Source organism: Haliotis rubra, unplaced genomic scaffold (assembly GCF_003918875.1).
Source record: "Haliotis rubra isolate DU_JTF1 unplaced genomic scaffold, ASM391887v1 Scf602, whole genome shotgun sequence".
Taxonomy (NCBI): Eukaryota; Metazoa; Mollusca; class Gastropoda; order Lepetellida; family Haliotidae; genus Haliotis; species Haliotis rubra.
In genome coordinates this window covers 247284-274611 of record NW_025767305.1, presented here as the reverse complement: position 1 = coordinate 274611, position 27328 = coordinate 247284, and the positions used below count along the sequence as shown (strand labels likewise).

The window sequence follows — 27328 nt, the reverse complement described above, 5'->3', positions numbered from 1 at the left end:
TTAATTGTACTAATTTTATTTATACTTTCCAATTTTCAGATAACATATATTCATGACTTGAGGACAATATAATGCCAGAATCTTTGAAAAGGAAAAATCAGAGAGGCAAATTAGCACTTAATACATCATATATTTATGCAAGTATATATTGATGATGGTTAACAAGCGTGTCTGATCATTAAACCTTTCAGATGCAGAGTTAAATATTAAGTCAAACTAATTATTTCACAATTGACCGTCTCATAAACACCACTCCAATAGAAAGCCAATTCCCCCACATAAAATGTTAAGGAAAACATCCAATTGCATCAATATTAACATTTCTACAACGTTTTTGCAGCCCTCTTCAGATTTTGCATGAAGACTCTTTCGTCCACTTCTTCAGTATCTGACTGTCGTCCAGCCATCATCCTCCTGCTCCTTTTGGCCACCTGGAAACAGACACATCCGACATAGTCATGACATCAACATCCACGGCAAGGCAGATGACATATCTCAAATTTTGGTACAACTTGTAAATGAAGCTTCCTTGCCATTGTATATCTTCGGTTAAGTGAAGAAAAATCCGTATTCAATATTTTTCACTATCTCCAATCACCCAAAATCACCAGTTGACTGATTTGTATAGTTAGGTTCATGTAGAAAAATTCAGTGGTTTGGAGTTCTGCTCCAGCAACAGAAAACAGATGGCAGACATACGAAGCCACATGCTGATCGCTATAGCTTTCCTACTGGGAGATTAAATATCACTCACACCAAGCCCCTGAATGCTATCAGTTTGTTTTTTGTTTGCTAGTTATTTAATGCAACACTCAGCAATTTTCCAGCTATATGGCGGCGGTCTGACCACCCGAGCATGGGATGCTGATGACCAATTCAAACCCGGTTCTTCATGGGTTGAATGCCATCAGCAAATGCTAAAATGATATCCACAACTTGAAGTCGTAAACACAAACATCTAAATATTTGACATCCAGGACAACCTACCTCCGCTCTCCATTTGTCGTTCCCTGGCTGGTGGAGCATGATTTTCACCTGATAGAATAAGGTAACATACAGTTACAAAGGAGATAAAATAAGAAAGGTGTTACAACATACAAAACATAAGGCAGCGCTATCACCACATTTTCCTGAGTACCCGTAATTTAACATCCTGAAACACACTACTCAGTGAGCGAGTTTATTTTTCGCCTCTTTTAGCAATATTTCAGCAACATCACAGTGGCGGACACAAGAAATGGGCTTCACACATACAACCCATGTGAGGAATCGAATCAGGGTCTTTGGGTAAAGCGAACGCTTTACCCACTATGCTACCCCACTGCCCCATACTACTCAGCACTTTATAAGGAACAGATCTTGGACTAAAAACAGCGTAAAAGCAAAGAGTTTAGGTGAGGTGAAATTGGGTTTAACGTCGTGCTTGAGAATATTTCGCTCATATGACTGCGTGCATGCGTGTGTATGTGTATGTGCGGCTGCTTGTACTAGCCAAGATTTATGCTGGTTTTATAGTGCTAGCCCACTGAGATACCATGTCCCAGTGAAGCATGAATACCCCACTCAGACACATTATACCGACCAGTCCTTGTTGTACCCATTAATGCCGAGCGCCAGGCAGGGACCAACAAGTACCATATTTCAACATCTTTTGGTATGACGCGGCCGGGGATAGAACCCGCGACCTTCCGCTCTCCGGGAGGACGTAAAAGTAAAGAAGCTATAATGGTGATATTTAAGTAACGGTATATTTTCTTGGTTGACCAGCTGATAATGGCAAACAAATGATCAGGATAACAGTGCAAGCTGCGGCTTTGTCTTGGCAACCAGAGGTTTTTGTTCTGCGCAAACATTGTGCTTTCACCACCAGAGGTTTTTGTTCTGCGCAAACATTTTGATTTCACCAAATCAGCTGACCTGACAAACATCTAAACTCAAACACCAATGTTTGGATCTTACAGCTGTCATGAAATAAAAGCTTGGACAATGCATATTCCTTCTTATTTAATGATTTTTCAGTTTTACAGAACCTTGCAATATTTATGTACATCCTTTATTACTGATCCACATTATCCAAATGTAGTACAACTTTACAACAGAATGTCCCTAACTTTAGCTAGCTCAGTAACAAAGTCATGGGTACTTCCAGATTCATCACACCATTTCCATACCACATGACGAAATACTTGACAAGATAAATCATATTCTATTCCCACCTACAATTCACTCTGAGAAATGTCAGCCCATGTGGTGTCATGGAACTTACTATAAATACAATCTGAACTGAAAAGGCTGTTGCATCTTACGAAAAACTGTCAAATACCATTAGAAACATCATGGATTATCTTACCTTCATCACATTAAGTCACACCTAACCTTGTATATACCTTTGAAAGGGAAGTCGTGTCTTCAGCATGTTAAGATGTATAAACTGGGTTACAAGAACTTCCAGGTTTAATGACCTTGACCTTCAATTTCATTCCTGCATTAATCAAATACGTACCTCCTCTCTTCCATGTTTCCTCTTTGTCTGCAGGGGCATCCTCACGACGCCGGGGTTTCTCGCCACCTCTATCATCTCCTCCACGCCTAAAGTCTCGGTCGTCACCTCCACGGCGGAAGTCACGATCATCACCCCCACGGCGGAAGTCACGATCATCACCCCCGCGGCGGAAGTCACGATCATCACCCCCACGGCGGAAGTCACGATCATCACCCCCACGGCGGAAGTCACGATCGTCCCCTCCTCGGCGGAAGTCACGATCATCGCCCCCTCGGCGAGGAAATCACGATCGTCTCCCCCTCGGCGGAAGTCTCGATCGTCACCTCCACGACGGAAGTCCCGACTATCCCCACCGCGACGGAAGTCACGGTCTCCACCTCGGTCCTCCCTTCTCCATGCCCCTCCCCCATCACTTGGTCCTCCCCTGTCATCTCTAGATGGACCTTTGGATCTCCAACTGTCCTCACGGTCTCTGCCCCAGGCCCCTCTATCCCCGCCTCGGTCTGAGCCAGGCTCATCACGACCTCCTCCTCTACTCCAAGTGTCTTCCCTTTGTCGGTCTCTCATCCCCCCTTCGTGACCTGCTCGATCCCTCCAGCCATCTCGCATTGGAGCTCTATCACTCTGGCCACCATCACGGCCCCAACCACCTCTATCGTCTCGGGAGTCTCGACCACCTCGCCAGCTTCTCTCTTCCCTTTGTCCATCACGGTCACCGAATCGGTCATCTCTTTGGGGACCTCTATCACCGAACCTGTCTCTCGGCCCTCCTCTATCACCAAAGTCTCTTTCCTCTCGTGGTGGCCCTCGGTCACGGAAATCTCTGTCATCTCTTTGAGGCCCTCGATCACCGAAGTCTTTTTCATCAGATGGAGGTCCTTTCGAGTCACGGAAGTCATCCCGAGGTGGTGCTGCTCCTCTTTCACGCCATGATGGCCTGTCATCCTGACTGAAGCAGACAGAACTACTAGAGAGGACTAGACACAGCATTCAACAAGTACAGTTCCTAATGTGCATACTGCTTTGAGAATTGCTTCTCTTACATCATTAATACATTACCTGTAAATTAAGGCTAATTTCCTTGATTTGAAAATCACTTAAAATGAAATACTTATTCATTCTAAACAATATGTAACATTCATCAGTCATTCATCCACATTACAAAATAAGTTAACGATACAGAACATTAGTTCAGCAGACAGGATGGTCAGAGGTAGAGTGAGCAAGTGGGTGAGTGAGTAAGTGAGTATAGTTTTATGAGCGATATTCCAGCAATATCAGTGAATACGAATAAAGGTCACATATTGTATGGTTATAATCGGTATTCAGCAATCCATGCTTGTCATCAAAGGCAACTAACGGGATCAGGTGGTTAGGCTCGCTGACCTGGTCGACACATGTCATCGTATCCCAATTGCATAGATCGATGCTCAAGCTGTTGATCACTGGATTGTCTGGTCCAGACTCGATTATCTACAGACTGCTGCCATATAGCTAGCATATTGCTGAGCGTGACACCAACCAACCAACCAACCAACCAACCAACCATGGAGAATCGACCATGGGTCTTTGACATGAATGACCACCGGAATACCCAAAGGCCCCTAAAAAGCTGGAAAAAGTGACAAACTGATTTACTTCAAATTCTCCACCCACTCCCTCACCTCTCTCCCCAATAGCACTGTATGACACAGAACTAAAAAGATCCTCTTTGTATACCCATTCGAAAAACCAGGATCCAGAACTCTTGTACTGCAGCTATGTCTTACCCATCTTCCATGCCTGGCCTGTTCCAACTCTGCTCTCGTTCCTTTTCACGCTCCCTCCATCCGACTTTACTTGGATTGGGGCGCCACGCCTTCCTCTCTTCCTCAGCTTCACCTCCCCTTCTCCACTCAGGTGGTGCAGCATGTTCCCTGTCACTAGCAGGGACGACAGAGGATCATTAAGTGATATAACAGTGGAACACCACATCTTTGTAGCACAGTTTATCAAACAAACGTGAGTGAGTTTAGTTTGAAGCCGCTTTAAGCATTTTTCCAGCAATATCACATACAGTCAAGTCTCGTTACTCCAACAATTCTGAGTACAGATCATGTTCATGGTCAAAAACAGGACAATCAGGATTCATATTAGTGTGTGTGTGTGTGTGTGTGTGCATACCCGACCCACCTGACCCCTACCTACCCAACACAAGTGATCCCTACCTACCCGACACCTATGAACCCTACCTACCCGACACCTATGAACCCTACCTACCCGACACACCTGAACCCTACCTACCCGACACACTTAACTCCCTCCCTACCTACCTACCTCACACACCTGACCACCTACCCGACAAACCTGCCTACCCGACACAACTGACCCCTACTCTACCCGGCACACACCTGACCCCTACCTACTCAACACACATTAACTTAACCCCTACCTACTCAACACACCTAATTCTACCGACCTACTCAACACACTCAATTTCTACCTACCCAACAAACTTGACTTTACCTACCAGACATACCTACCTCACACACCTGACCTAGCTACCTCACACACCTACCACCACCCCAACCTACCCGGGACACACCTGACCCCTACCTACCTCAACACCTGACCCCTACCTACCTGACACTACTCTATGATCCCTACCCTACCCGACACACCTTGAACTCCTACTCTACCCACACACACCTGAACCCTACTCTACCCACACACACTTAACTTCCCTCCTACCTACCTACCTCACACACCTGGACCACCCACCCGACACAACTGGACCCTACCTACCCGGACACACCTGACCCCTACCTACCCAACAAACTTGACTCCCTACATACCTGACCTACATACCTCACAGACCTGACCTACCTACCTCACACACCTGACCTACCTACCTCACACACCTGACCTACCTACCTCACACACCTGACCTACCTACCTCACAATTCTGATACAATTCTTAACTTAATTTCAGCCAGGTCACACAAGATAACAACTAGATCCTTGTGCAAGTAAACATGGTAAGTGGGTATCTGTTTTGTGCAGGGACAGAACACTGGATTTTTCAAAGCATGACAGTTAATATTTGTTGGTGAGACAGACCTGACCCCCTACTGTATTCACCAGACCCCTACCAGACACACTAGACCCCTACCCGACACACCCGACTCCCTACCTACCTACCCGACACACCCGACTCCCTACCTACCTACCCCACACACCTGACTCACACCTACCCGACCCCAACCTACCCGACACACCTGACCCCTACCTACCTCACACACCTGACTCCCTACCTGACTCTCTATGCATCTCACACAACTGGACTCCCTACCTATTCCTAAAACCTATGAACCCTACCTATTCCCAAACCTATGAACTCCTACTCTACCCGGAATTCTACCTACTCACACAACTGGACCTACTCTATCCAACAAACTTGACTTCTACCTACCTCACACACCTGACTCCTACTTACCCTCGGACACAACTGGACCCTACCTACCAGGACACAACTGACCCCTACCTACCTACTAGACACAACTGAGACCCTACTCTACCCACACAACTGACCCTACTCTCACACACTCTGACCCTACTCTACCTCACACACCTGGACTCCTACCTACCTCACACACCTGACCCTACTCTACCTCACACTTACCTGACTCCTACCTTACCCTACTCCTACCTACCCACACAACTTGACTACCTACTGGACCCTACCCACCAAAACCTGGACCCCTACCTACCCGGGATACAAACCCGATTCCTGCCTACCTCACACACATGACTTCTACCTGACAAACCTGGACCCCCTACCTACCTAACACACCTTTAACCCTACCTACCCGGACACTGACTGACCTACCCTACCTACCATACACACCTGACTTCTACCTACCCAACAAACTTGATCCCTACCTACCGACATACCTTACCTACCTACCTCACACACCTGACCTCTACGCACTTTCACACAACTGGACCCCTACCTACCCGACACCTATGAACCTTACTCACCTGGACACACCTGAACCCTACTTCTACCCACACACTTAACTTCTACCTACCAATACATCTGACCTACCTACCTACCTCACACACCTGGACTTACCCGACAAACCTGATTCCCTGCTCTACCGCAGACACACCTGACTTTACCTGGGACAAACCTGATTCCCTACCTACTAGACACAACTGACCCCTACCTACCCGACACACTGACCCCTACCTACCCACACACCTGACCCTACCTACCCGACACACCTGACCCTACCTACCCAATTCCCTACCTACCCGACACAACTGGACTCCTACCTACCCAACAAACTTGATTCCTACCCACCCCACATACCTGACTCACCACCCACACCTGACCTACCTACCTCACACACCTGACTCTACCTACCTCACACACCTGACCTACCTACCTCACACTACCTACCTCACACACCTGACCTCCCTACCCACCTACACACACACCTGACTCCACCTACACAACTCACACACCTCACACACCTGACCTACCTACCTCACACACCTGACCTACCTACCTCACACACCTGACCTCTACGTACCTCTCACACAACTGACCCCTACCTACCCGACACAACTGACCCCTACCTACCCTGACACAACTGACTCCCTACCTATCCGACACAACTGACCCCTACCTACCCCGACACAACTGACTCCCTACCTACCCCGACACAACTGACTCCCTACCTACCTACCTGTCACACCTGACCCCTACCTACCTGACCCTACCTACCTGATACACCTTAACCCTACCTACCAGACACAACTGACCCCTACCTACCCGACAAACCTGACCCCTACCTACCCGACAAACCTGACCCCTACCTACCCGACAAACCTGACTCCCAACCTACCCGACATACCTACCCGACATACCTACCTCACACACCTGACTCCGTACCTGACCGCCTACCCGACACAACTGACCCCTACCATACACACCTGGCCCCTACAGCATACATCTTATCATGAAGTTATTCAGGTGTCTGGAGACAACTTTTGGCTTCCCAAAACTAGGCCATGGAGGGGTTTATTAGGAAAAAACCTTAGATGAGGAAGTCAATCTGCCCCGCAAGAAACAACTTTCATGTCAAACATGTTTGTCCACTCTTGACATCATGGTAACATGGGTCACCATGACAACGCCTATGATGGACTATTTGGTATTTGCCACACCTTGACATCACAGAAACACAAGTCACCATGACAACGCCTATGATGGGCAGATTATAATTCTGATTCAATTCTTAACTTAATTTCAGCCAGGTCACACAAGATAACAACTAGATCCTTGTTCAAGTAAACATGGTAAGTGGGTATCTGTTTCGTGCAGGGACAGAACACTGGATTTTTCAAAGCATGACAGAGTTAATATTTGTTGGTGAGACAGACCTGACCCCCTACTGTATTCACCAGACCCCTACCAGACACACTAGACCCCTACCCGACACACCCGACTCCCTACCTACCTACCCCACACAGCTGACTCACACCTACCCGACCCCAACCTACCCGACACACCTGACCCCTACCTACCTCACACACCTGACCCCTACCTACCCGACAAACCTGACCCCTACCTACCCGACACACCTAACTCCTTCCTGCCTCACACACCCGACTATCTTATCATGAAGTTATTCAGGTGTCTGGAGACAACTTTTGGCTTCCCAAAACTAGGCCATGGAGGGGTTTATTAGGAAAAAACCTTAGATGAGGAAGTCAATCTGCCCCGCAAGAAACAACTTTCATGTCAAACATGTTTGTCCACTCTTGACATCATGGTAACATGGGTCACCATGACAACGCCTATGATGGACTATTTGGTATTTGCCACACCTTGACATCACAGAAACACAAGTCACCATGACAACGCCTATGATGGGCAGATTATAATTCTGATTCAATTCTTAACTTAATTTCAGCCAGGTCACACAAGATAACAACTAGATCCTTGTGCAAGTAAACATGGTAAGTGGGTATCTGTTATGTGCAGGGATAGAACACTGGATTTTTCAAAGCATGACATAGTTAATATTTGTTGGTGAGACAGACCTGACCCCTTACTGTATTCACCAGACCCCTACCAGACACACCAGACACCTACCCAACACACCTGACTCTCTACCTACCTCACACACCTGACTCACTACCTACCTCACACACCTGACCCCTACGTACCCCAATTATCCTGACCCCTACCTACCCGACACACCTGATCCCAACCTACCTCACACACCTGACCCCTACCTAGCTCACACACCTGACCCCTACCTAGCTCACACACCTGACCCCTACCTAGCTCACACACCTGGACCCTACCTACGCACTGACTCCCTACCCTAACACACCATGACCCCTAGCTACCTCACCACACCTGACTCCCTACCTGACACCCTACCCGGACACACCTACCCTACCTACCCACACACCTGACCCCTACCTACCTACACACACCTGACCCCTACCTACCTCACACACCTGACTCCCTACCCTCACACACCTTGACCTACACTCCACCCCTGACCCCTACCTACCCGACCCACCTGACCCTACCTACCCCTGACACACCTGACCCCTACCTACCCGACACACCTGACCCTACCTACCCAACACACCTGACCCCTACTACCTCACACACCTGACCCCTACCAGGCTCACACACCTGACCCCCCTAACACCTGACCCCTGCACACCATGACCCCTAGCTACCCCACACACACCTGACTCCCCTACCTGACTGCCCTACCTACCTGACTCACCCACCCTGACTACCTACCCGACACACACCTGGACCCCTACCTGACCCCTACCTACCCTGACCCCAACCCACCTGACCCCTACCTACACCTGACACACCCTACCCCTACCTGACCCACACACCTGACCCCTACCTACCCCTGACCCCTACCCATCTCTCACACAGCCCCCTACCCGACACACCATGACCCCTAGCTACCTCCCACCTGACTCCCTACCTGACTGCCTGACTGCATGACACACACCTGACCCCTACCTACCCAACACACCTGGACCCTACCCACCCCTACCTGCCCCACCCCTACCTACCCGGACACAGCTACCTCCTAGACCACACACATGACCCCTACCTACCTGTCAAACATGTTTGTCCACTTCTTGACATCATGGTGACATGGGTCCACTCTTGTTTGTCCACAACGCCTATGATGGACTGTTTGGTATATGCCACACCTTGACATCACAGAAACACAAGTCACCATGACAACGCCTATGATTGGCATACCTACCCAACACACCTGACCCCATCCTATACACCTGATCATAAAGTTCTTCAGGCGTGTTGAGACAAATTTTGGCTGCTCACCCTTTGCTGCTCTCCTCCTGTCGTCGCTTGGCCTCCCTTTCCTCTATTTCCCGTTCACGCTGTCTCTGTTTCTCAGCTTGCTCCTCCAGCTTCGCCAGCTTTTCGTTATATTCGCGCTCTTCCTCCTCACGCTTTAACCTTTCCAGCTGCTCTTTCTCCTCACGTTCTGAAATAATAATAATACTAACAATAGTGCATATGTATAATGCGCTTATCCGCGCTCGTAAGCATGCTATTATGGCAAACACATTATTACCCTGGATAACACACGCTGCCTGTTAGGCGATAGGTTATAGTCACATGACTTATCCCACCGGGTACGTATTTTCTACTGGGTGAACAGAGGCAATTTTGAACAAACTCACTTGCCTAAGGTGAGACCACATGTATCACATGTGCTTCGTTGTGGGGCAGGACTGAAGTCCGAGAAACTCTCAGGAGTCAAGCTGCCAAACACGGTCACCCATCCAATGACTCTCCGCGCCCCACATTGCTTAATTTGACCTGATTGTGACCTGAGTTCTATGCACAGGACGACACACCACCACAAATCCATACATTTGAGTTCAATTATTACTGCCAATCATCAGATTTCTGGCACCACACTTAGCTTAGTTCCAACTGTCAAACAGAAGCCTGTCAACACTCATTTTCTGACCAGACAAACAAGAGGAAAAGTCATTATCATATCACCCAGATTGGTACATATCTGTCTTTAATAAATCTAGAATATCACTGCCATGGAAACTTGAAAAGCAGTTGTTGAAAAAGTCCAATTGTATAAAAAGGCACACGTTCACCACAACATCTCACGTTAAATCGCCAAATCATCATCACAACAGCTATCATTGTGCAAATTTTAGAGAAGTATTGAATTGTTTCCAATACCTGCTCTAAAACAAGCAGAACTGCCATTTTCAACAAAGTCAAAGTTGTTGCCTTAGAATTTTAAAAATACTGAAGAAATTCATGTGCCAAAATTGGGTGAAGAAATATTGTATGCTTTTAGAATGAGTGCGTTCAGCATTGCAGGGATGAAACAAGATCTGTTGACATAGTGTCAATGTACTGTGACTGACTGTAGTATCCATGTTAATAATGGACATCTATGAGTGAGTGAGTTTATTTTACCCCACACTCAGCAATATTCCAGCTATATGGCGGCGGTCTGTAAATAATGGAGTCTGGACCAGACAATCCAGTGATCAACAGCATGAGCATCAATCTGCGCAATTGGGAACCTGAAGACATGTGTCAACTAAGTCAGCAAGCCTGACCACCCGATCCCGTTAGTTGCCTCCTACGACAAGCATAGTCGCCTCCTACGACAAGCATAGTCACATTTTGTGGCAAGCATGGGTTGCTGAAGACCTATTCTACCCCGGATCTTCACGGGTCGCTTTTAGAATGAACATCTTACATGGAAGAACAATCGTATTATACCCTCTTCAAAACGTGTTGCTTAAGAAAACCAGTGATCGATACTGTGAGCATTACTATCAGGGTAAACTGACATGCACTTCAGTGAGCCAGACCCTCGATCAACTAGGTGGCCTCCTACCTACAACAAGCAAAGTTTGTTTGCGAGTGAGGGAGTTTGGTTTCACGCTGCTTTTAGCAATAGTCCAACAATATTACTTCAGGGGACACCAGAAATGGGCTTCACACCATTAGGCTACCCACCACCCCTTACCTCTCTTAAGGGCTTCATCCTTGGCCCGCTGAACTGCTTCTTCCTTTTCTTCAATCCATTTCCTCCTTCTCTCTTCCTTGCGACGGTCTTTGCGTTCTAGTAGACGTCGCTTTCGTTCCTCTCCCAATTTCTGCTCAAAGTCCTTTAAGTTTGCCTGTTGCGAGATTAAAGAATAAATAATATTGGTACACTATAAACCTTTCAGCATGATCATTCCAGAAAATAAGACAACTGTCAATATTTGGATGATCATTTATACAATGACAATAGTCCCATGAACTAAATACAGAATAACCTCATTCCCTTGGCACTTTTTGATCGGAAATAACTATGACTACCAAATTTGGAAAACAAATTAATGACATTTTGAGGTGACGTGAGGTGAGATGAGGTGAAATTGGGTTTAACGTCGTGCTTGAGAATATTTCGCTCATATGACGACGTGCATGCGTGTGTATGTGTATGTGCGGCGGCTTGTACTAGCCCAGACTGAAGCTGGTTTTATAGTGCTAGCCCACTGAGATACCATGCCGCAGTGAAGCATGAATACCCCACTCAGACACAGTAAAATGACTCCGAGCCGACCAGTCCTTGTTGTACCCATTAATGCCGAGCGCCTGGCAGGGACCAACAAGCACCATATTTTAACGTCTTTTGGTATGACGCAGTTGGGGATCGAACCCGCGGCCTTCCGCTCTCCGGGCGGATGCTCTAACCACTACACCACGGAGGCAGTCTTAATGACATTTTGAAAGATAATCAGTCAATTAAATATAAAATGAACCAATCTGAATCGGTGTTACATCAACATCCTCCACCTCATCATTATCACCTTAGAAATCCACAAAGATAAACAGAAGTTGCATTAAATTTTTTTTTTAAAAGTACACCTACACAATCTATTTATAGCACTTGACGTACACAAATATTCTATTCAGCCCTTCAACTCAAACAAAAACCAGGATATCAATTAATACGAGAAGTGTTTGTCCATTCTTGACATCATGGAGACATGGGTCACCATGACAACGCCTATGATGGACTGTTTCATATATGCCACACCTTGACATCACAGAAACATCAGTAACCATGACAACGCCTATAATGGGCAAGATATCAACTAAAAGCATGAAAAAATGTTTTTCAGCAGACCTTATGAATTGTTTCCGGCAGTATTGTCCATTGTACAGTATACCACAGAAATGCTTCTTTACTTATCATCATCAGTTATATGACACACCTTCTCAATTTGATGGTCACCATATGGCTGAAACACTGCAGATGTGACTAGAAATCTTAACTCATTCAATTAAGATGTACTTCCAAAATTCCCACCACTCAAATTCAATACCAAAGCAGTGAATTGCATAATCGTACACAACTACAGATCTACTCTCAGGAAAGAGGGAATGAGAAATATTTTTTTCACAGTCTCAAGCAACATTCAAGCAATATCACTGCTTGGCACAGTGAACAGGCTCCAAACATTGTACCATGGTGGAATCGAACTTGAGGCAAACTTGGACCACAGGCTATATCCAAAAGAGTTCACCCCTAAATACCATCAGGACGCCTAGCTTATTCACCATTTTACAATCAGGCCTAGCTTCTTCACCATTTTACAATCAGGACACCTAGCATATTCACCACTTACAATCAGGACACCCAGCTCGTACAACAGCTAACAATATGCACATATAGCATCTTCAATATTAAACAACTGGAACACCCAGTTTATTCACTATTTAAGAAGCACTTCAGCCTCTCTTGCTAAGACGTGCAAGTGTGCGTGCGTGTGCTCGTGTGCGTGCGTTTTCATGACAAACCTATGTTTTAAATGCAGTTATTATTTAGTCATATGTCGCCTCTTAACACAGAGCAAATGTCTTCAGAAAAGAAAAGTACTGTAGAACATGTGGATTGTGTGTGATTTCCAGAAGTTTTTACCCTCAGACATGTTCGTCCATTCTTGACATCATGGCAACATGGGTCACCATGACAACGCCTATGATGGACTGTTTCATATATGCCACACCTTGACATCACAGAAACATCAGTAACCATGACAACGCCTATGATGGGCAGAAAACTTTCAACTATCAAAATATGAAACAGGCTTTGTTAACAAACCCTGCTTGGTTAAGTTGGAATAGACTGAAGTGATTACCTCGTAGTCTGATCGCCTGGCGTCCCTCAGGCGACCGAGGAATTCGTTCTTGTCGTCCATAATTCGGCTAAGTCTTTTCTGGGTCTCCAAGGCATGATGTCTTTCTTTCTTCAAAGCTTCAATCTGTACAAGGACCAAAATTCAAATCAACCAGAACCACAATCAATAATGAATGCTTCCATATCTGATTTGAGGCATTGACAAACTTATCCTCCAAGAGTCAAAGCGTTGACAAACCCCCCTTCCTCCTGCAAGGCTACAATAACTATGGTCAAGTTGTTACTCCCTCTCCCTCCCATAAAATAAATAAATAAATTCTTGATGCATCCATTGTCATCGTCGTCAATAAAACGCAATATACACAATAGAGACCCCCAAAGATCACACGCTAAGCTTCCGAATGCTTTTACCAGTGTCGACTCAAATCACTGGTTACTTATGAAATTGTATACCGTCAAAAACATTTCAGAATTGTTTCACAAAAATCAGTTTTTTCAAGACAAACCGGAGAGCGTATTTTGTATTTGAAAATCAGAGTAACTCCGCTAAAATCAGAGTGGTTGGCATCTCTGCTTTCTTAGAAGAAACCATCAAACACTGACTTCCCAACCTCAAACCTCAAAAGCTCTACACACTCTCGATTCACTGACCCGCTATATAAAGTCAGAAAACCATTCAGAGTAGGTGAGCAGGATTTTACTTACATACCATTATTACAGCCATATCATAGACTGGTGAAACCTGAACTAACTTCTCATGGCAGGGAATCAAACCTGGGTCTTAAAGAGTCAACACCTCAACCAGTTGGCTACCTACAGCCCATATTCATCCAAGTAGACAGCAATGTTGACTCACCCTCTCCACTTCCTGATGTTCCCAGAAGTCCTTAGCCTGGATGCTTTCATTCATGTACTGCTGCTGCAGAAGTGGGATTTCCGACAGACGCAACGCCCTCTGGTGGAAGTCCACCTACAATACACAATATCCATGTACACTTGTCCTCGGTGGAGTAAGGTTGATTTGCTTGCCACACTGAGCTCTTTTCCAGCGGTGTGATGGCAATTTGTAAATAACTGTCTATGAGTGGTCGACATTATGAGCACGGATGTACTCTACTGGGATACAATGAAATGAATAAACCAGTGAGCTTGACCATCCGATCCTGTTAGTTGTCTTCTCATGACAAGCAAAGGTTGCTTGAAACTAATTCTGACACTGATCTTCATGCCTTGGGTAAAGTGCATCTTCAAGTTGAATTTCAACAAACAAATTGTTAAAAAAAACAAAGTCAAATTATGAGATATTTCATAACAAATAAAACAAAACAAGAATGAAAATAAATGTATTTGTCTGGGACCTCCATTTTGTACCATGAACACCATCTGGAACTCGACACAGAAAGGCTGGCAAAGCTCTGGACCACAAAGTTAGTAACCAAGGTAAATTACAGTTATGCTTTCTCATGGTCTTGTGCTACAACAGGGAGCTAAGGGTGTATCCTGTCATGCATCAGTAGTTGTGTCCACACCTTGTGACTTAGAATTCCCAAGCCTTATAAGCCCTCAGCCCAAACCTCCCTCCCACAATAAGCCCTCAGCCCAAACCTCCCTCCCACAATAAGCACTCAGCCCAAACCTCCCTCCCACAATAAGCCCTCAGCCCAAACCTCCCTCCCACAATAAGCTCCTCAGCCCAAACCTCCTCCTCCCACAATAAGCTCCCTCAGCCCAAACCTCCCTCCCACAATAAGCCTCAGCCCAAACCTCCTCCCACAATAAGCTCCTCAGCCCAAACCTCCCTCCCACAATAAGCCCTCAGCCCAAACCTCCCTCCCACAATAAGCCCTGCCCAAACCTCCCTCCCACAATAAGCCCTCAGCCCAAACCTCCCTCCCACAATAAGCCCTGCCCAAACCTCCCTCCCACAATAAGCCCCCTGCCCAAACCTCCCTCCCACAATAAGCCCCCTCCCCAAACCCGCCTCCCACCACAAGCCCTCTACTCATACCTCCCTGCCACCACAAAACATCTTCCCAACCTCCCTCCGGCCCTAATCCTCCTCCTCACCTTCTTCTCCTGAGTCTTGAGTCGCTCCTGCAGCTCCTTCTTCTCCTTTTCCAGCTGCTCCACCTGCTTGGCCATGATCTCATCCACATCCAGCTCCGCAAACTCCTGCAATTGTCAGTCAGTTAATGTGGGTTAACATCCAGTTATCAAGCTTCCTGCTACATCACATCATGTCCAAATCTGGACCAGGCAAACCAGTGGTCAATATCATAAGCAACGTCCACCAGCATAAATTATCACCAAATGAAAGTCAATCATTTCAAGGAGGCTGACAACATGTCCCTTCTTATGACAACAAAGTTATTTTGACCAATTCACATGGGATTTCAACCTTGTGATATTTCCTATTTTCTATATGAACAATCTCACAGGTTCTCACCACAACACAAATTAATTCTAAATGTTGAACTACCCCAGTGCCCTCCCAACACCAAAAGATGTAACTATTTATTCAAAGATTTTTAAACCCCATTACTCATATGACCCAACCAAATTGTGAGGGGTTAGACTTATAGTCTGTTTGCGGTGAAAAGGTACCGATAAATTTCACTTTAAACAAAAAAGTAAATCAAATAAAGTTGTTTAACAAACGATCATAGTTTCAAATCGGTATTAATGGTTTGTAATACAACGGGGTATGCACATATAATGAAACACCGAGATCAAGTAGGGTTGGTCTAAGTTAACGCTCATCACATACCGCACGTGCATTTGTTTCACTTCTCCAACTACTGCGCTTACCCCCTTGTAATACAAACCAATACAAGCGATTTGAAACTATGATCGTTTGTTAAACAACTTTTTCATAAGTTGAATAAAAAAAATCTAAGATTTAAATGTTCAATTGGCAAGGTAGAATTATGAGGATTCGCAATCTTAATTTCACTTTATTTGATTTACATTTTTGTTTAAAGTGCAATTCTCCGGTACGTTTTCACTGCAAACAGACTATAGCTGTCATGCTGCACCCACCTCCTCATCAATATCCTTGAAGATCCTGGCCCCAAGGTCCGTCTTCCTCAGCTGTTCGATCCTCTCCTTAACATGTTTGCGTTTGATTTCCTGGTGCTCCATTAACTGCCGCTGCTTCTTTCTCTCCTCCGCCTCACGCTCCAGACGAGCCATCTCCGCCTCGGACGCCTTGCGGCGCTGTGACTCCACCTGCTCCATTTCCTCCTTCTCCTGCAACATCAACGTCACATTTCTGACACCTTGTACACAGAAAATCTACCCTAACTCATCAACTCCATCTTTTCAAACGATGTATAAAATTCATCTTCCTCACCTCTGTAATATCACTGCCAGCATCTCAACTAATCATCAACAACACTACTTCTGAAACTTCACTTAGAAAAAGAGCAGGATAGAAACTGCCACTAGTCCATAGTCCTTGCCAAAATATATCAAACACATCATCAGAACTAATACAAAATTGCCATATTTGTTTTTGTTAAATGTTAGCAAGGACTAGTGAACAAACAAGATCAGATTATGCTGCTGCAAGGCTATTGAGTTGGCATCGGCGTTGATTTTGGAGTGAGGCTGTCTGTGGAAAAGTGAGTGAGTGTGTTTAGTTTAATGCAATACTCATGCATTATCACGACGGTGAACACCAGAAATGGGCTTCATACACTGCACCGATGTGAGGAATCAAACTCGGGTCTTCGACATGACGAGTGAACGCTTTAACCACTAGGCTACGTGGGTTTGGTAAGGATGTGGGTGAGGGTGAGGGTGAGGGTGAGGGTGAGGTGAGGGAAAAGGTGTGGGATTACAGGGTTCAGGGTGAGGGATAGGGTGAGGGTGAGGGATAGGGTGAGGGATAGGGTGAGGGTGTGGGTGAGGGTGAGGGGTAGGGTAAGGGATAGGGTGTGGGTGAGGGATAGGGTGTGGGTGTGGGTGTGGGATAGGGTGTGGGTGTGGGATAGGGTGTGGGTGTGGGTGTGGGTGAGGGAAAGTGTGAGGGATAGGGTGAGGGATAGGGTGTGGGGATAGGGTAGGGTGAGGGAGGGTGAGGTGAGTGGGTGAGGAGTGTGTGTGAGGGAGAGGGTGAGGGATAGGGTGAGGGGTGTGGGGTGTGGTGTGAGGGGTGTGGGTGTGTGTGTGGATAGTTGAGGTCATTGGGTGTATTTTTAAATGCTTCTCTATATTCCTATGCAGTCTGATCCCGATGAAGTAACAGCAACAGTCTAGCTACCCTCTGATCATTCATGTGTTCCAGCTGCTCCTTCCTGTCCTCAATGATCTGGCGCCGTTGCAATAGTCGCATGTGCTCCTTCCGCCCGGTCATCCTGTAGTTGTTGACGATCTGGGCCCGCAGCTCATTGGTCTCCTGCAACACATCACACGTTGTAAACACACAGTTTCGGGCTAACAAACTGAAAACACTTGCTTCCCTGGTAAAGAATCCAAGAATGTTTTACACTTAATTGTAGTGAGTTTAGTTTTACGCCACTTTTAGCAATATTCCAGCAATTTCATGGCAGGGGCACTCGAAATAAGCTTCACACATTGTGCCCATGTGGGGAATCAAACCCGGTCTTTGGTGTAACGAATGAATGCCTTAACCACTAGGCTACCCCACCGCCCCAATACTTAATTGTAACCATTTTGATAAATCGCACTGAAGTAATTGACTTCATTTTTAAAGAAATTCTGGAGACCCAAGAAAGTTTACAAGATATCACAACATAAAAGATGCCTACATCAATATTCTCGGGCTTGATCTTGTCCATAGCTATCTGAAGGGCAGCAGCCAGTGATGTCAACTGGTTCCGGATGTTTTCGCTGGGCATTCTCTGTATGAATGGGCCCTCGGGTACATCTTCCTTCTGTGACACACCAAGATTGGTTCCAAAACTCAGCGACCGTGTGCTGTGACAAATCCGCACCTGCAACAAAAATACAGATCAATATTAACATGGACTGCAGGACTGGGATGGACGTCGACAAATTACCACAGAGAGACAAAACAAGGAGCCCACATACGGAATGGGCTGTGTTGGGAATTAGTTCAAATTTCAGAACTGATCCTTTGTGTTTGAGAGAGTGAGTTTAGTCATATGCCGCACTCAGAAATATTCCAGCTTTATGGTGGCAGTCTGTAAATAATCCAGTCTGGACCAGATAATCCAGTGATCAACATCATGAGCATCAATCTACGTAATTGTGATACCATGACGTGTCAACCAAGTCAGACCAACCGATCCCGATAATCGCCTCTTACAACAAGAATGGGTTACTGAAGATCAATTCGAATCCCGATCTTCATGGGTCCCTTCGTTGAGTGAGTTTTATTTTAAGCCGCACTCAGCAATATTCCAGCTATATGGCGGCGGTCTGTAAATAATCGAGTCTGAAACAGACAATCCAGTGATCAACAGCATGAGCATCGATCTACGCAATTGGGAACCGATGACATTAGTCTCCCTTATGACAAGCATAGTCACCTTTTGTGGCAAGCATGGGTTGCTGAAGACCTATTCTACCCCAGATCTTCATGGGTCTCCCTTCGTTGAAGAAAGCAACTGAGGTCATACACAATATTCAGCTTTTTTCTGTTTTATTCATGTTATTCTCAGAGTTACTAATTAAAAACAACAAGAAGACAAAGTCATCAATATCCCCCGCAATGGCAAAATACTCTTCATGATTATGTCTACGAGTTATGATTATGTCAAATATTTAGATGTGTATATAGAAAAGTGGAAGGAGAGTATTGAAAGGTTTTTAAAGTTCTGCTCCAGAAAGGAGCACTATCACCAATTTCAGTCTAAGTCGAACTTGTTGCCATGGAAATGCCAAAAATATTTTATTCAGAATTCCAAAACTACCAAAAGGCACCAGTACACCACCAGATCTATGTATGTGCCAAGTTTGGTGAAGAAATATTGAATGGTTTTAGAGTTCTGCTGCTCCAGAAAAGAGCACTACCACTAATTTCAATCAAAGTCGAACTTGTTGCCATGGAAACGCCAAAAATGTTTTATTCAGAATTCCAAAACTACCAAAAGGCACCAGTACACCACCAGATCTATCTATGTGCCAAGTTTGGTAAAGAAATATTGAACGGTTTTAGAGTTCTGCTCCGGAAAAGACAAATGTGCACGGGTGGACGGACAGAGTCCATTTTAATACCCCCCCAAAAAACGCGTTGCGGGGGATAAAAATCACAGTTAGTTTGGCCTCTCAGCCTACATACAGACACACATACCTGCAGTTCCAGGTTCTTGGCAGCGTTCACAATTATTCTTTCCAAACGGAACTTGGTTGCAAATGGGACAAGTGAAGCAAAGCGAGAAAATTCAACAGTCTGGTACACCTGCGACACCTGCAAGGAAATAGAATTTGAAACATTGTCAATATGTGATGGCACACCTGTTTGTACACCCTGATGACATACATGGGCCTATTTGAGCACTCGAGTTATCACTTACTTATTTGAGCACTCAAGTGAGCGAGTATGGTTTAACGCCGCTTTAGCAATATTTCAGCAAAATCACGGTAGGGGGACACCAGAAATGGTCTTCACACATTGTGCCCATTGAACACTCAAGTTACAAGATACCTATTTGAGCACATGAGTTACGAGATACCTATTTGAGCACATGAGTTATGACATACCCATTTGAGCACATGAGTTATGACATACCTATTTGAGGACTCTACTTATGAGATTTCAATTTGAGCACCTGAATTATAACATACATGTTCCTGCACCCTGTTAATGACGTACCTGTTTGAGCACTCTGGTGATGACAATGTCTTCAAGGGCTGGGTTATAACAGCTCAGTTCTTCGGTTTTCCCAATGAACTCCAGACAGGGTGTGACCCTTTGCACCAGACTGAGGGGATGGAAGTCCACCTCCAGGTAGCGGTAGAGGTTCTGGAGCTCCGGATGGACATATTGTGTCACATTGTACTTCATCTGCACGACACAACAATTAATAGTAGTCAGAATCATAATCTAACTAATTGGTCAGACATATTGAGATTGGATTGGTTGTTTTTTAACGCTGCACTCAGCAATATTCCAGCTCTATGGTGGAGGACTGTAAATAATCAAGGCTGGACAAGACAATCCAGTGATCAACATCATGAATATCGACTGACTGACTGAATTTGGTTTTACGCCGCTTTTAGCAATATTCCAGCAACATCACGAGGGGGGACTCCAGAAATGGGCTTCACACATTGTACCAATGTGAGGATTCGAACCCGGGTCTTCGGCGTGACAAGTAAACGCATTAACCACTAGGCTACCCCACCGCCCCTCATGAGTATCGAATCCACACAAATGGGATATGATAACATGTGTAAACCAAGTCAGCGAGCCTGACCACCCAATCGCCTCTAAGATAAGCATGGGCTGCTGAAGACCAATTCTAACCCAGACCTTCAGGGGTCTGACATGTTGAGAAGATAAACACAGATAGGCAACATGAGCAATGTGTCTACTATTTACCAGATCCTTGATCAGGCCCTGACGAGTGGCCGGGGCAGGCAACAGGAGCAATGTGTCTACTATTTACCAGATCCTTGATCAGGCCCTGACGAGTGGGTGGGGCAGGCAACATGAGCAATGTGTCTACTATTTACCAGATCTTTGATCAGGCCCTGACGAGTGGGTGGGGCAGGCAACATGAGCAATGTGTCTACTATTTACCAGATCCTTGATCAGGGCCTGACGAGTGGGTGGGCCAGGCAACATGAGCAATGTTGCAAGTCGTCGCTGTTTCTCCATCACAGATTCATCCATCTCAAGGAGCTGTCCCATTGTGTTGCGTGAGGTGGCGATGGGGATTGCCAGAGTAGCACACACAACACGAGAAGCCATTCTGAAATGAAATTTTTCACTTAACTCACACAAATCAAAAACACAAATGTCATTGTAACGCCAACTAGTCTTCTGCAAACTACTTATAACTAGTTTGTCCCTCCACACAAATGATTCCTTCATGAATTACAATCATGAAAGAGGGTCCCTTAGGTCATCAACAATTACAATCATGAAAGAGGTCCCTTAAGTCATCAACAATTACAATCATGCAAGTGAGCGAGTTTGATTTTAATCCGCTTTTAGCAATATTCCAGCAATATCACGACAGGGGGACACCAGAAATGGGCTTCACACATTGACAATCATGAAAGAGGTCCCTTAGCTCATCAACAATAACAATCATGAAAGAGGTCCCTTAGGTCTTCAACAATGAACAGTCAATAACAGAATTCGTTGTCACACATTTGAAATAAGTCGTCATCATCACTAAAGGTTCATGTATGTGCAGTGTACATCCATCTCCAGTGAATACAAACACACAATTTGCAGCATTATAGTTAATATGGGTTTTTTTTCAATGAACATGACAGGAAAATTAGCTAATTTTGACATCCTTCGTTGCCTTCACCAAAATGAAAAATGTGGAGAAAATTATCCATCTGAAACAGTCGGACTTAAATTTTCCCAGATGATGGAGGAAGTGAACAAACCTTGAGGAACTGACCTCACACTAACACTTGCCAGTATGTACTCCACTTACTTCTGTACTGACAACAAACTGACCTCACACTAACACTTGCCAGTATGTACTCCACTTACTTCTGTAGCTCCTCTGTAGTGAGGTTCTTCCTCTGCTCCCGAGACAGGTGAAAGATGCGATGCAAGGTGCAGGCATGGAACAGGTGATTGCCAGACTTCCAGAACACCAGGCCAAACTTCTGCAGGTAGTTCGCCATCAGGGAAGGCTTGGGGGACTTCTTGGACAGAATGATTAGTCCATGGATGTCCTCCACTGCCTTGAACGCTTCCTGCAACAACATGACTTAAATTAGTCCAAGACACTATGTAGACCACTAGTAATCGAGACATGGGTTATGTTGAGACTAGTCTGAGACATGGGTTATGCTGAGACTAGTCTGAGACATGGGTTATGCTGAGACTAGTCTGAGACATGGGTTATGCTGAGACTAGTCTGAGACATGGGTTATGCTGAGACAAGATTGAGATATGCTCAGACTAGATTGAGACATGGGTTATGCTTTAACTAGATTTGAGACATGGGTCATGCTTAGACTAGATATGAGACATGGATTATGCTTAGACTAGATTTGAGACATGGGTTATGCTGAGACTAGTCTGAGACATGGGTTATGCTGAGACAAGATTGAGATATGCTCAGACTAGATTGAGACATGGGTTATGCTTTAACTAGATTTGAGACATGGGTTATGCTTAGACTAGATATGAGACATGGATTATGCTTAGACTAGATTTGAGACATGGATTATGCTTAGACTAGATTGAGATGTTTATACTCAGACCTGATGAATATTTTGACCAATATGAGCAATACAGTTAGACCCAAACATTGAACAATGCTGAATATTGCAATGTTGTCTACACTTAGACCAATATGAGTCAGTACTGGTATGACTAAACGACAAGGAGAAGACATGATGCCTGAGTTTCCATACCTGCCAGAGTTCCATGTTGATGGCACTGTTGAGCTGTTCGAGCCTGGTTTCCAGGTGCATGGCCTGGGAATCAGGGTTGTTGAGATTGATGGCAGTCTGCTGGTGCTGGTGTTTGTGGATATGGCCCAGATGGGTACGCAACTGTTGGGGGCAATAAGCAAAACAATTACATTTCAGACAATGTTCAACCATCAAAGTTACCCCTACTAATGTGGAGTGATCTTTTATTGTACAAAAGACATAACTTTAAAGAAATCTTACAAAATCAAATGATTCAAAATGTAAGGAAGTAAACTTCTTTCCACTCACATTGTCGCATAGTTTTCGGAACTCAGTCTTTCGGGCGTACTTCAAACAGAACTTGAAAGCTGAAAAGAGAGACGCTTAATAAGAAAGTGTTGTCTCCTGTTATTTTTAGCAATTTTACAATTACATGGAACAAAAATTGGGCTACAGAGTACAGCAGGTGTATTGCGATATTTAATAAATACATCAACACAGTCTCGCAATAGAATGTTTCAGCTCAACCTTGACAATTTAAAATGATATTTAATGCACATGAGTAATTCATGAAACAACAATGACAAAAAATTTAACTGTCACGCCAAGGGAGGTGGGGATTCACATTAATGTTCGCATCTCTGCATGTACCTTGCTGAGCAATGTCCTGGTACAGTCGCTCCACTCGACAGTTGTTTCGGAGCAGGTCCAGGCATTGTCTGTAGGACTCCCAGAGAAACTTGACCCATGGTGTTAGAATGGCGCGGTCAGTTCGATCCTGTGTATCTTCTCCACTGACCGCCTTCAGCAGCAAACTGCGAACATACCACATATCATGACGTCAACAGAAATAGAAGTCAAACCACATCTACCTACTTTCGCAATTAACATTGTTGAATCATAAAGTCAACACAAACTCAATCCTTTATTATTAAGTTCACCTTTCTGGGGAGTCCGGGAGGTCAAGGTCATCAATGTCGAGTACAGTCTGGTGGGACTCCTTCCGAGCCAATTCTGTCTGTTCCTCTGCCAGGGAGATATACTTCCTCACCACATCAACAAGTGACTGGATGTTGACCTGCAAGTAATGAGTCAGTTGGTTTTAGAAGAATATTTAAGATTTAAGGGAGTCATTTTTGTAAAGTTTAAACTTAAAGCCTTAAAAGTAACACGTTTACTTCTATGGCACAGCCACTGTGATCTGGACAGAAGTCTTCCTTGCATCATAAACAATACTCAAGCCAAGTGGACAGACGAGTGATACCATGATCACTGCACATTGGAAAAATTTCACAGAACATAAGGCTCCTGAATAAGAACCTGTCAGACTTCTACACAGGGGAGTCTATTCACAAATCTAGCCAGAAGCTATGGGGATATTCACCTGCTGGCAGATATTCTTGTATTGATACAAGCCTTCTTTCGCAACATGGCTCTTCCTGAGCTCCACGCACAGCTCCAGGTACTTCTCCATGATGGGCTCATGGATCTTCTGCCATGTCCGATGTTTCTTGCTCTTGATGACATCGTACAGAGCATCCAAAGCCCTCTGCTTCTTGCCCACATCGATGAACTCTGCAAGGGGAGAAAACACAAGCTGACGAATCTCAATCAAACGTGCAATTGTCAAGACATAAGGGGACACTTTGGATTGTTTGTTCATGCCATTGACAAATATTTTGCCTGTCTTGGATAGCATGATGCCATAGACATAGCTTGATGCAACTATGTTCACAAGAAGGGAATTTTCTGGAATTTCAAACTGAATACCCTTGGTAGTCCCTCGGTTTTATAAAGTTTATATTTTCTTGATTTCAGAGGTATTATCAGGGCTGGCTAAAAATATCAATAATCAGAAATATCGTTGATGGGAAGAATTATTTATGATTATGAATATTACAGCTGTGTCATCAACTATATCTTACATAAACGTTTTAAGGAAATTCAAGTTTTAATTTACACAGACAATACAAAAAAAACCCCACATCTTTATTCATTGACCACTTCTAAATTTGTTCAGGACACTTTATGTTAATAATCCATGCATACATGTGTCGCCACTCACTACTTACACAAAGTATGCTGATTTCTTACATAAAACATACATTTTGCTCAAAGTTACTTCTCCAATAATTAGATAGGCATGTCAGAAAGCCATAGTATTGTATAATATCCTGGAACCACTTAAAGAATAATTGCTACAATTTTCATTCAGGATCTAGGGATAGAGTTAGGCATAACTTGCCCTCAGAAAACTAATCACAATGATCAAAATGTCATGTTCAAATGTATGTGTTTCGATATTAAACTTTTCTGAAAGTTTTCCGATAGTTGGTAAAATCTAATTGTGAGTGGTGAACATACACGTTTAACGCACCAACATATGTGGTTTGTCTAGTTGCAAAACTGCATAGATTAAAACAATTATATTCCCATATTAAGACTATTGCATGAAACATATGTTGGCATATTTAACCTGCCTGAGATCTAAATTTATCACATTTGCCACTGACAAGATTCCAATTGTAAATGTTGCATAGAATATATTCAGATACAGTCCATAAACTGTGCAAGTTGGAACTTCGTAGCTAAGCGCATGTGATGTCTGACATATGGAGACGATGGTCTAATAATCGTGAGTTCAGTTGCTTACCATTAGCCCGTTTTAGGGCATTTTCTGGCCTTTGAAAATATGTCGGCATGTTTACGGCATTAGGATCAAGGACGACGTTGTTTTAGACTTTCTTCAACGCTAACTTTAGCGTTTTTGCCTAAATACGTTGCGGTTATCCTCGTCCACAATGGCGGCAATCACGCACATGTACTCTCTCGAGCTCCGAGCAGCGCATAGGTATCGCCATATGGACCTATATCTGCGTCGCTCTGTTCCAACACTGTTGTGAGTTTTAACAACAAACTATTTTCCACACATATGGTTATTAATGCATATTGAGTGTGAGTTAAGACGCAAAAAGTCATGAATGATGACATATGAGCTGATTCCTTTGAAATGTGGCTAACATTTCGTAGTTATGAAATGAAAATATATTCGCTGCTATTTGAAACGTTCTCAAACCTTAAATACGATCATAGAAGGTACCATTTGGGTAATTTTCCCCGTGGCCTGGATTTGTCACATGAACTGAAAAAAGACACATTTTAAAACATTTTCACAATTTAAGACACATGCCAATCTTTCTTCAATTGATAGAGTTTAAAGAATATGAAACGTCTTTGTTACAAAATATGCAACTTTCAGTGTAGCTAACACCGTTATCAAGTGAGTAAGGACAACTTTGTCAACGTCTACAGGTATGTTTTGGGTATTAGATGTCTGCTTGCCGGACACAAGGCGTGTTATAAAGTCCTCAGCATACTGAAGTGCGCTTACTTTTTGTCTTACTACTGCTCATGTGATATCTTTTCAACTTTTCATTTTTAAATCTTGGAACCTCATTTAGTGATACATAAAATGTAGGTTTTATAGGCGTCAACTTGAACAGTATTAAGTTGTGTTCCTCATAATAAAGACGCCGGCGTGCATACATTAACTCCATTACTCAAATACACACCCCTGGTATCATAACAGATGCATACTTTTGCAAGGCATGTAAACATTTGCAAATTAACAAATTCACTTATTTTACCTCGCCTAAGGAAGTGCTTGCAAATTTATACACAGCCATAAATTTGTTACTCCCGACCAATCAAACGTAACATCATTGAATTACAAAGGCACCGTTGTCGGCACGGGTCCATTCCACAGGCCCTCGTGTCTTTGCGAGGATTAATGATTTAAAAAAAAGAAGTTTTTACGATGACCCCCGACTCGAAATGCTCCACAGTACAATACATAATGTATTATTATACTGTGAAGCATTGCGAGAAGGGGGGGTCATCTCAAATGTTTGCATATATTTTATAAAATCTTTAATCCTCGCAAAGACACGAGGTCCATTCCGCCTTGTGCCTTGTGACTTCTTGGTCATACTGTTGTATTAAGTACATTTGACTGCGATATATCAGAAATGAGCATACACAG

At 44.4% G+C, this 27328-nt stretch overlaps 1 protein-coding gene and 2 non-coding genes across 3 annotated transcripts; all 3 read right to left on the bottom strand.

Annotated features, from left to right (window-relative positions):
* On the bottom strand, window positions 1–26128 carry LOC124255526 (eukaryotic translation initiation factor 3 subunit A-like). The gene is made up of 22 exons (XM_046689463.1): window positions 25940–26128; window positions 24671–24861; window positions 24228–24364; window positions 23938–24101; window positions 23596–23654; window positions 23287–23427; window positions 22412–22620; window positions 21479–21650; window positions 20549–20740; window positions 20027–20143; window positions 18519–18704; window positions 18011–18145; window positions 16786–16995; window positions 15814–15918; window positions 14603–14716; window positions 13748–13870; window positions 11581–11734; window positions 9888–10053; window positions 4273–4425; window positions 2504–3452; window positions 988–1035; window positions 1–431 (listed from the first exon to the last, which is right to left on the bottom strand). Exons 1-22 carry the CDS (start codon window positions 25986–25988, stop codon window positions 324–326), a joined length of 3882 nt encoding a protein of 1293 aa, XP_046545419.1. The 5' UTR covers window positions 25989–26128; the 3' UTR covers window positions 1–323.
* LOC124255556 lies at window positions 7637–7768 on the bottom strand. Its single transcript, XR_006892706.1, has one exon. It is a non-coding gene; the product is annotated as a small nucleolar RNA SNORA17 (small nucleolar RNA).
* On the bottom strand, window positions 8300–8431 carry LOC124255555. The gene has a single exon (XR_006892705.1). It is a non-coding gene; the product is annotated as a small nucleolar RNA SNORA17 (small nucleolar RNA).
* Window positions 26129–27328: the final 1200 nt, after the last annotated feature.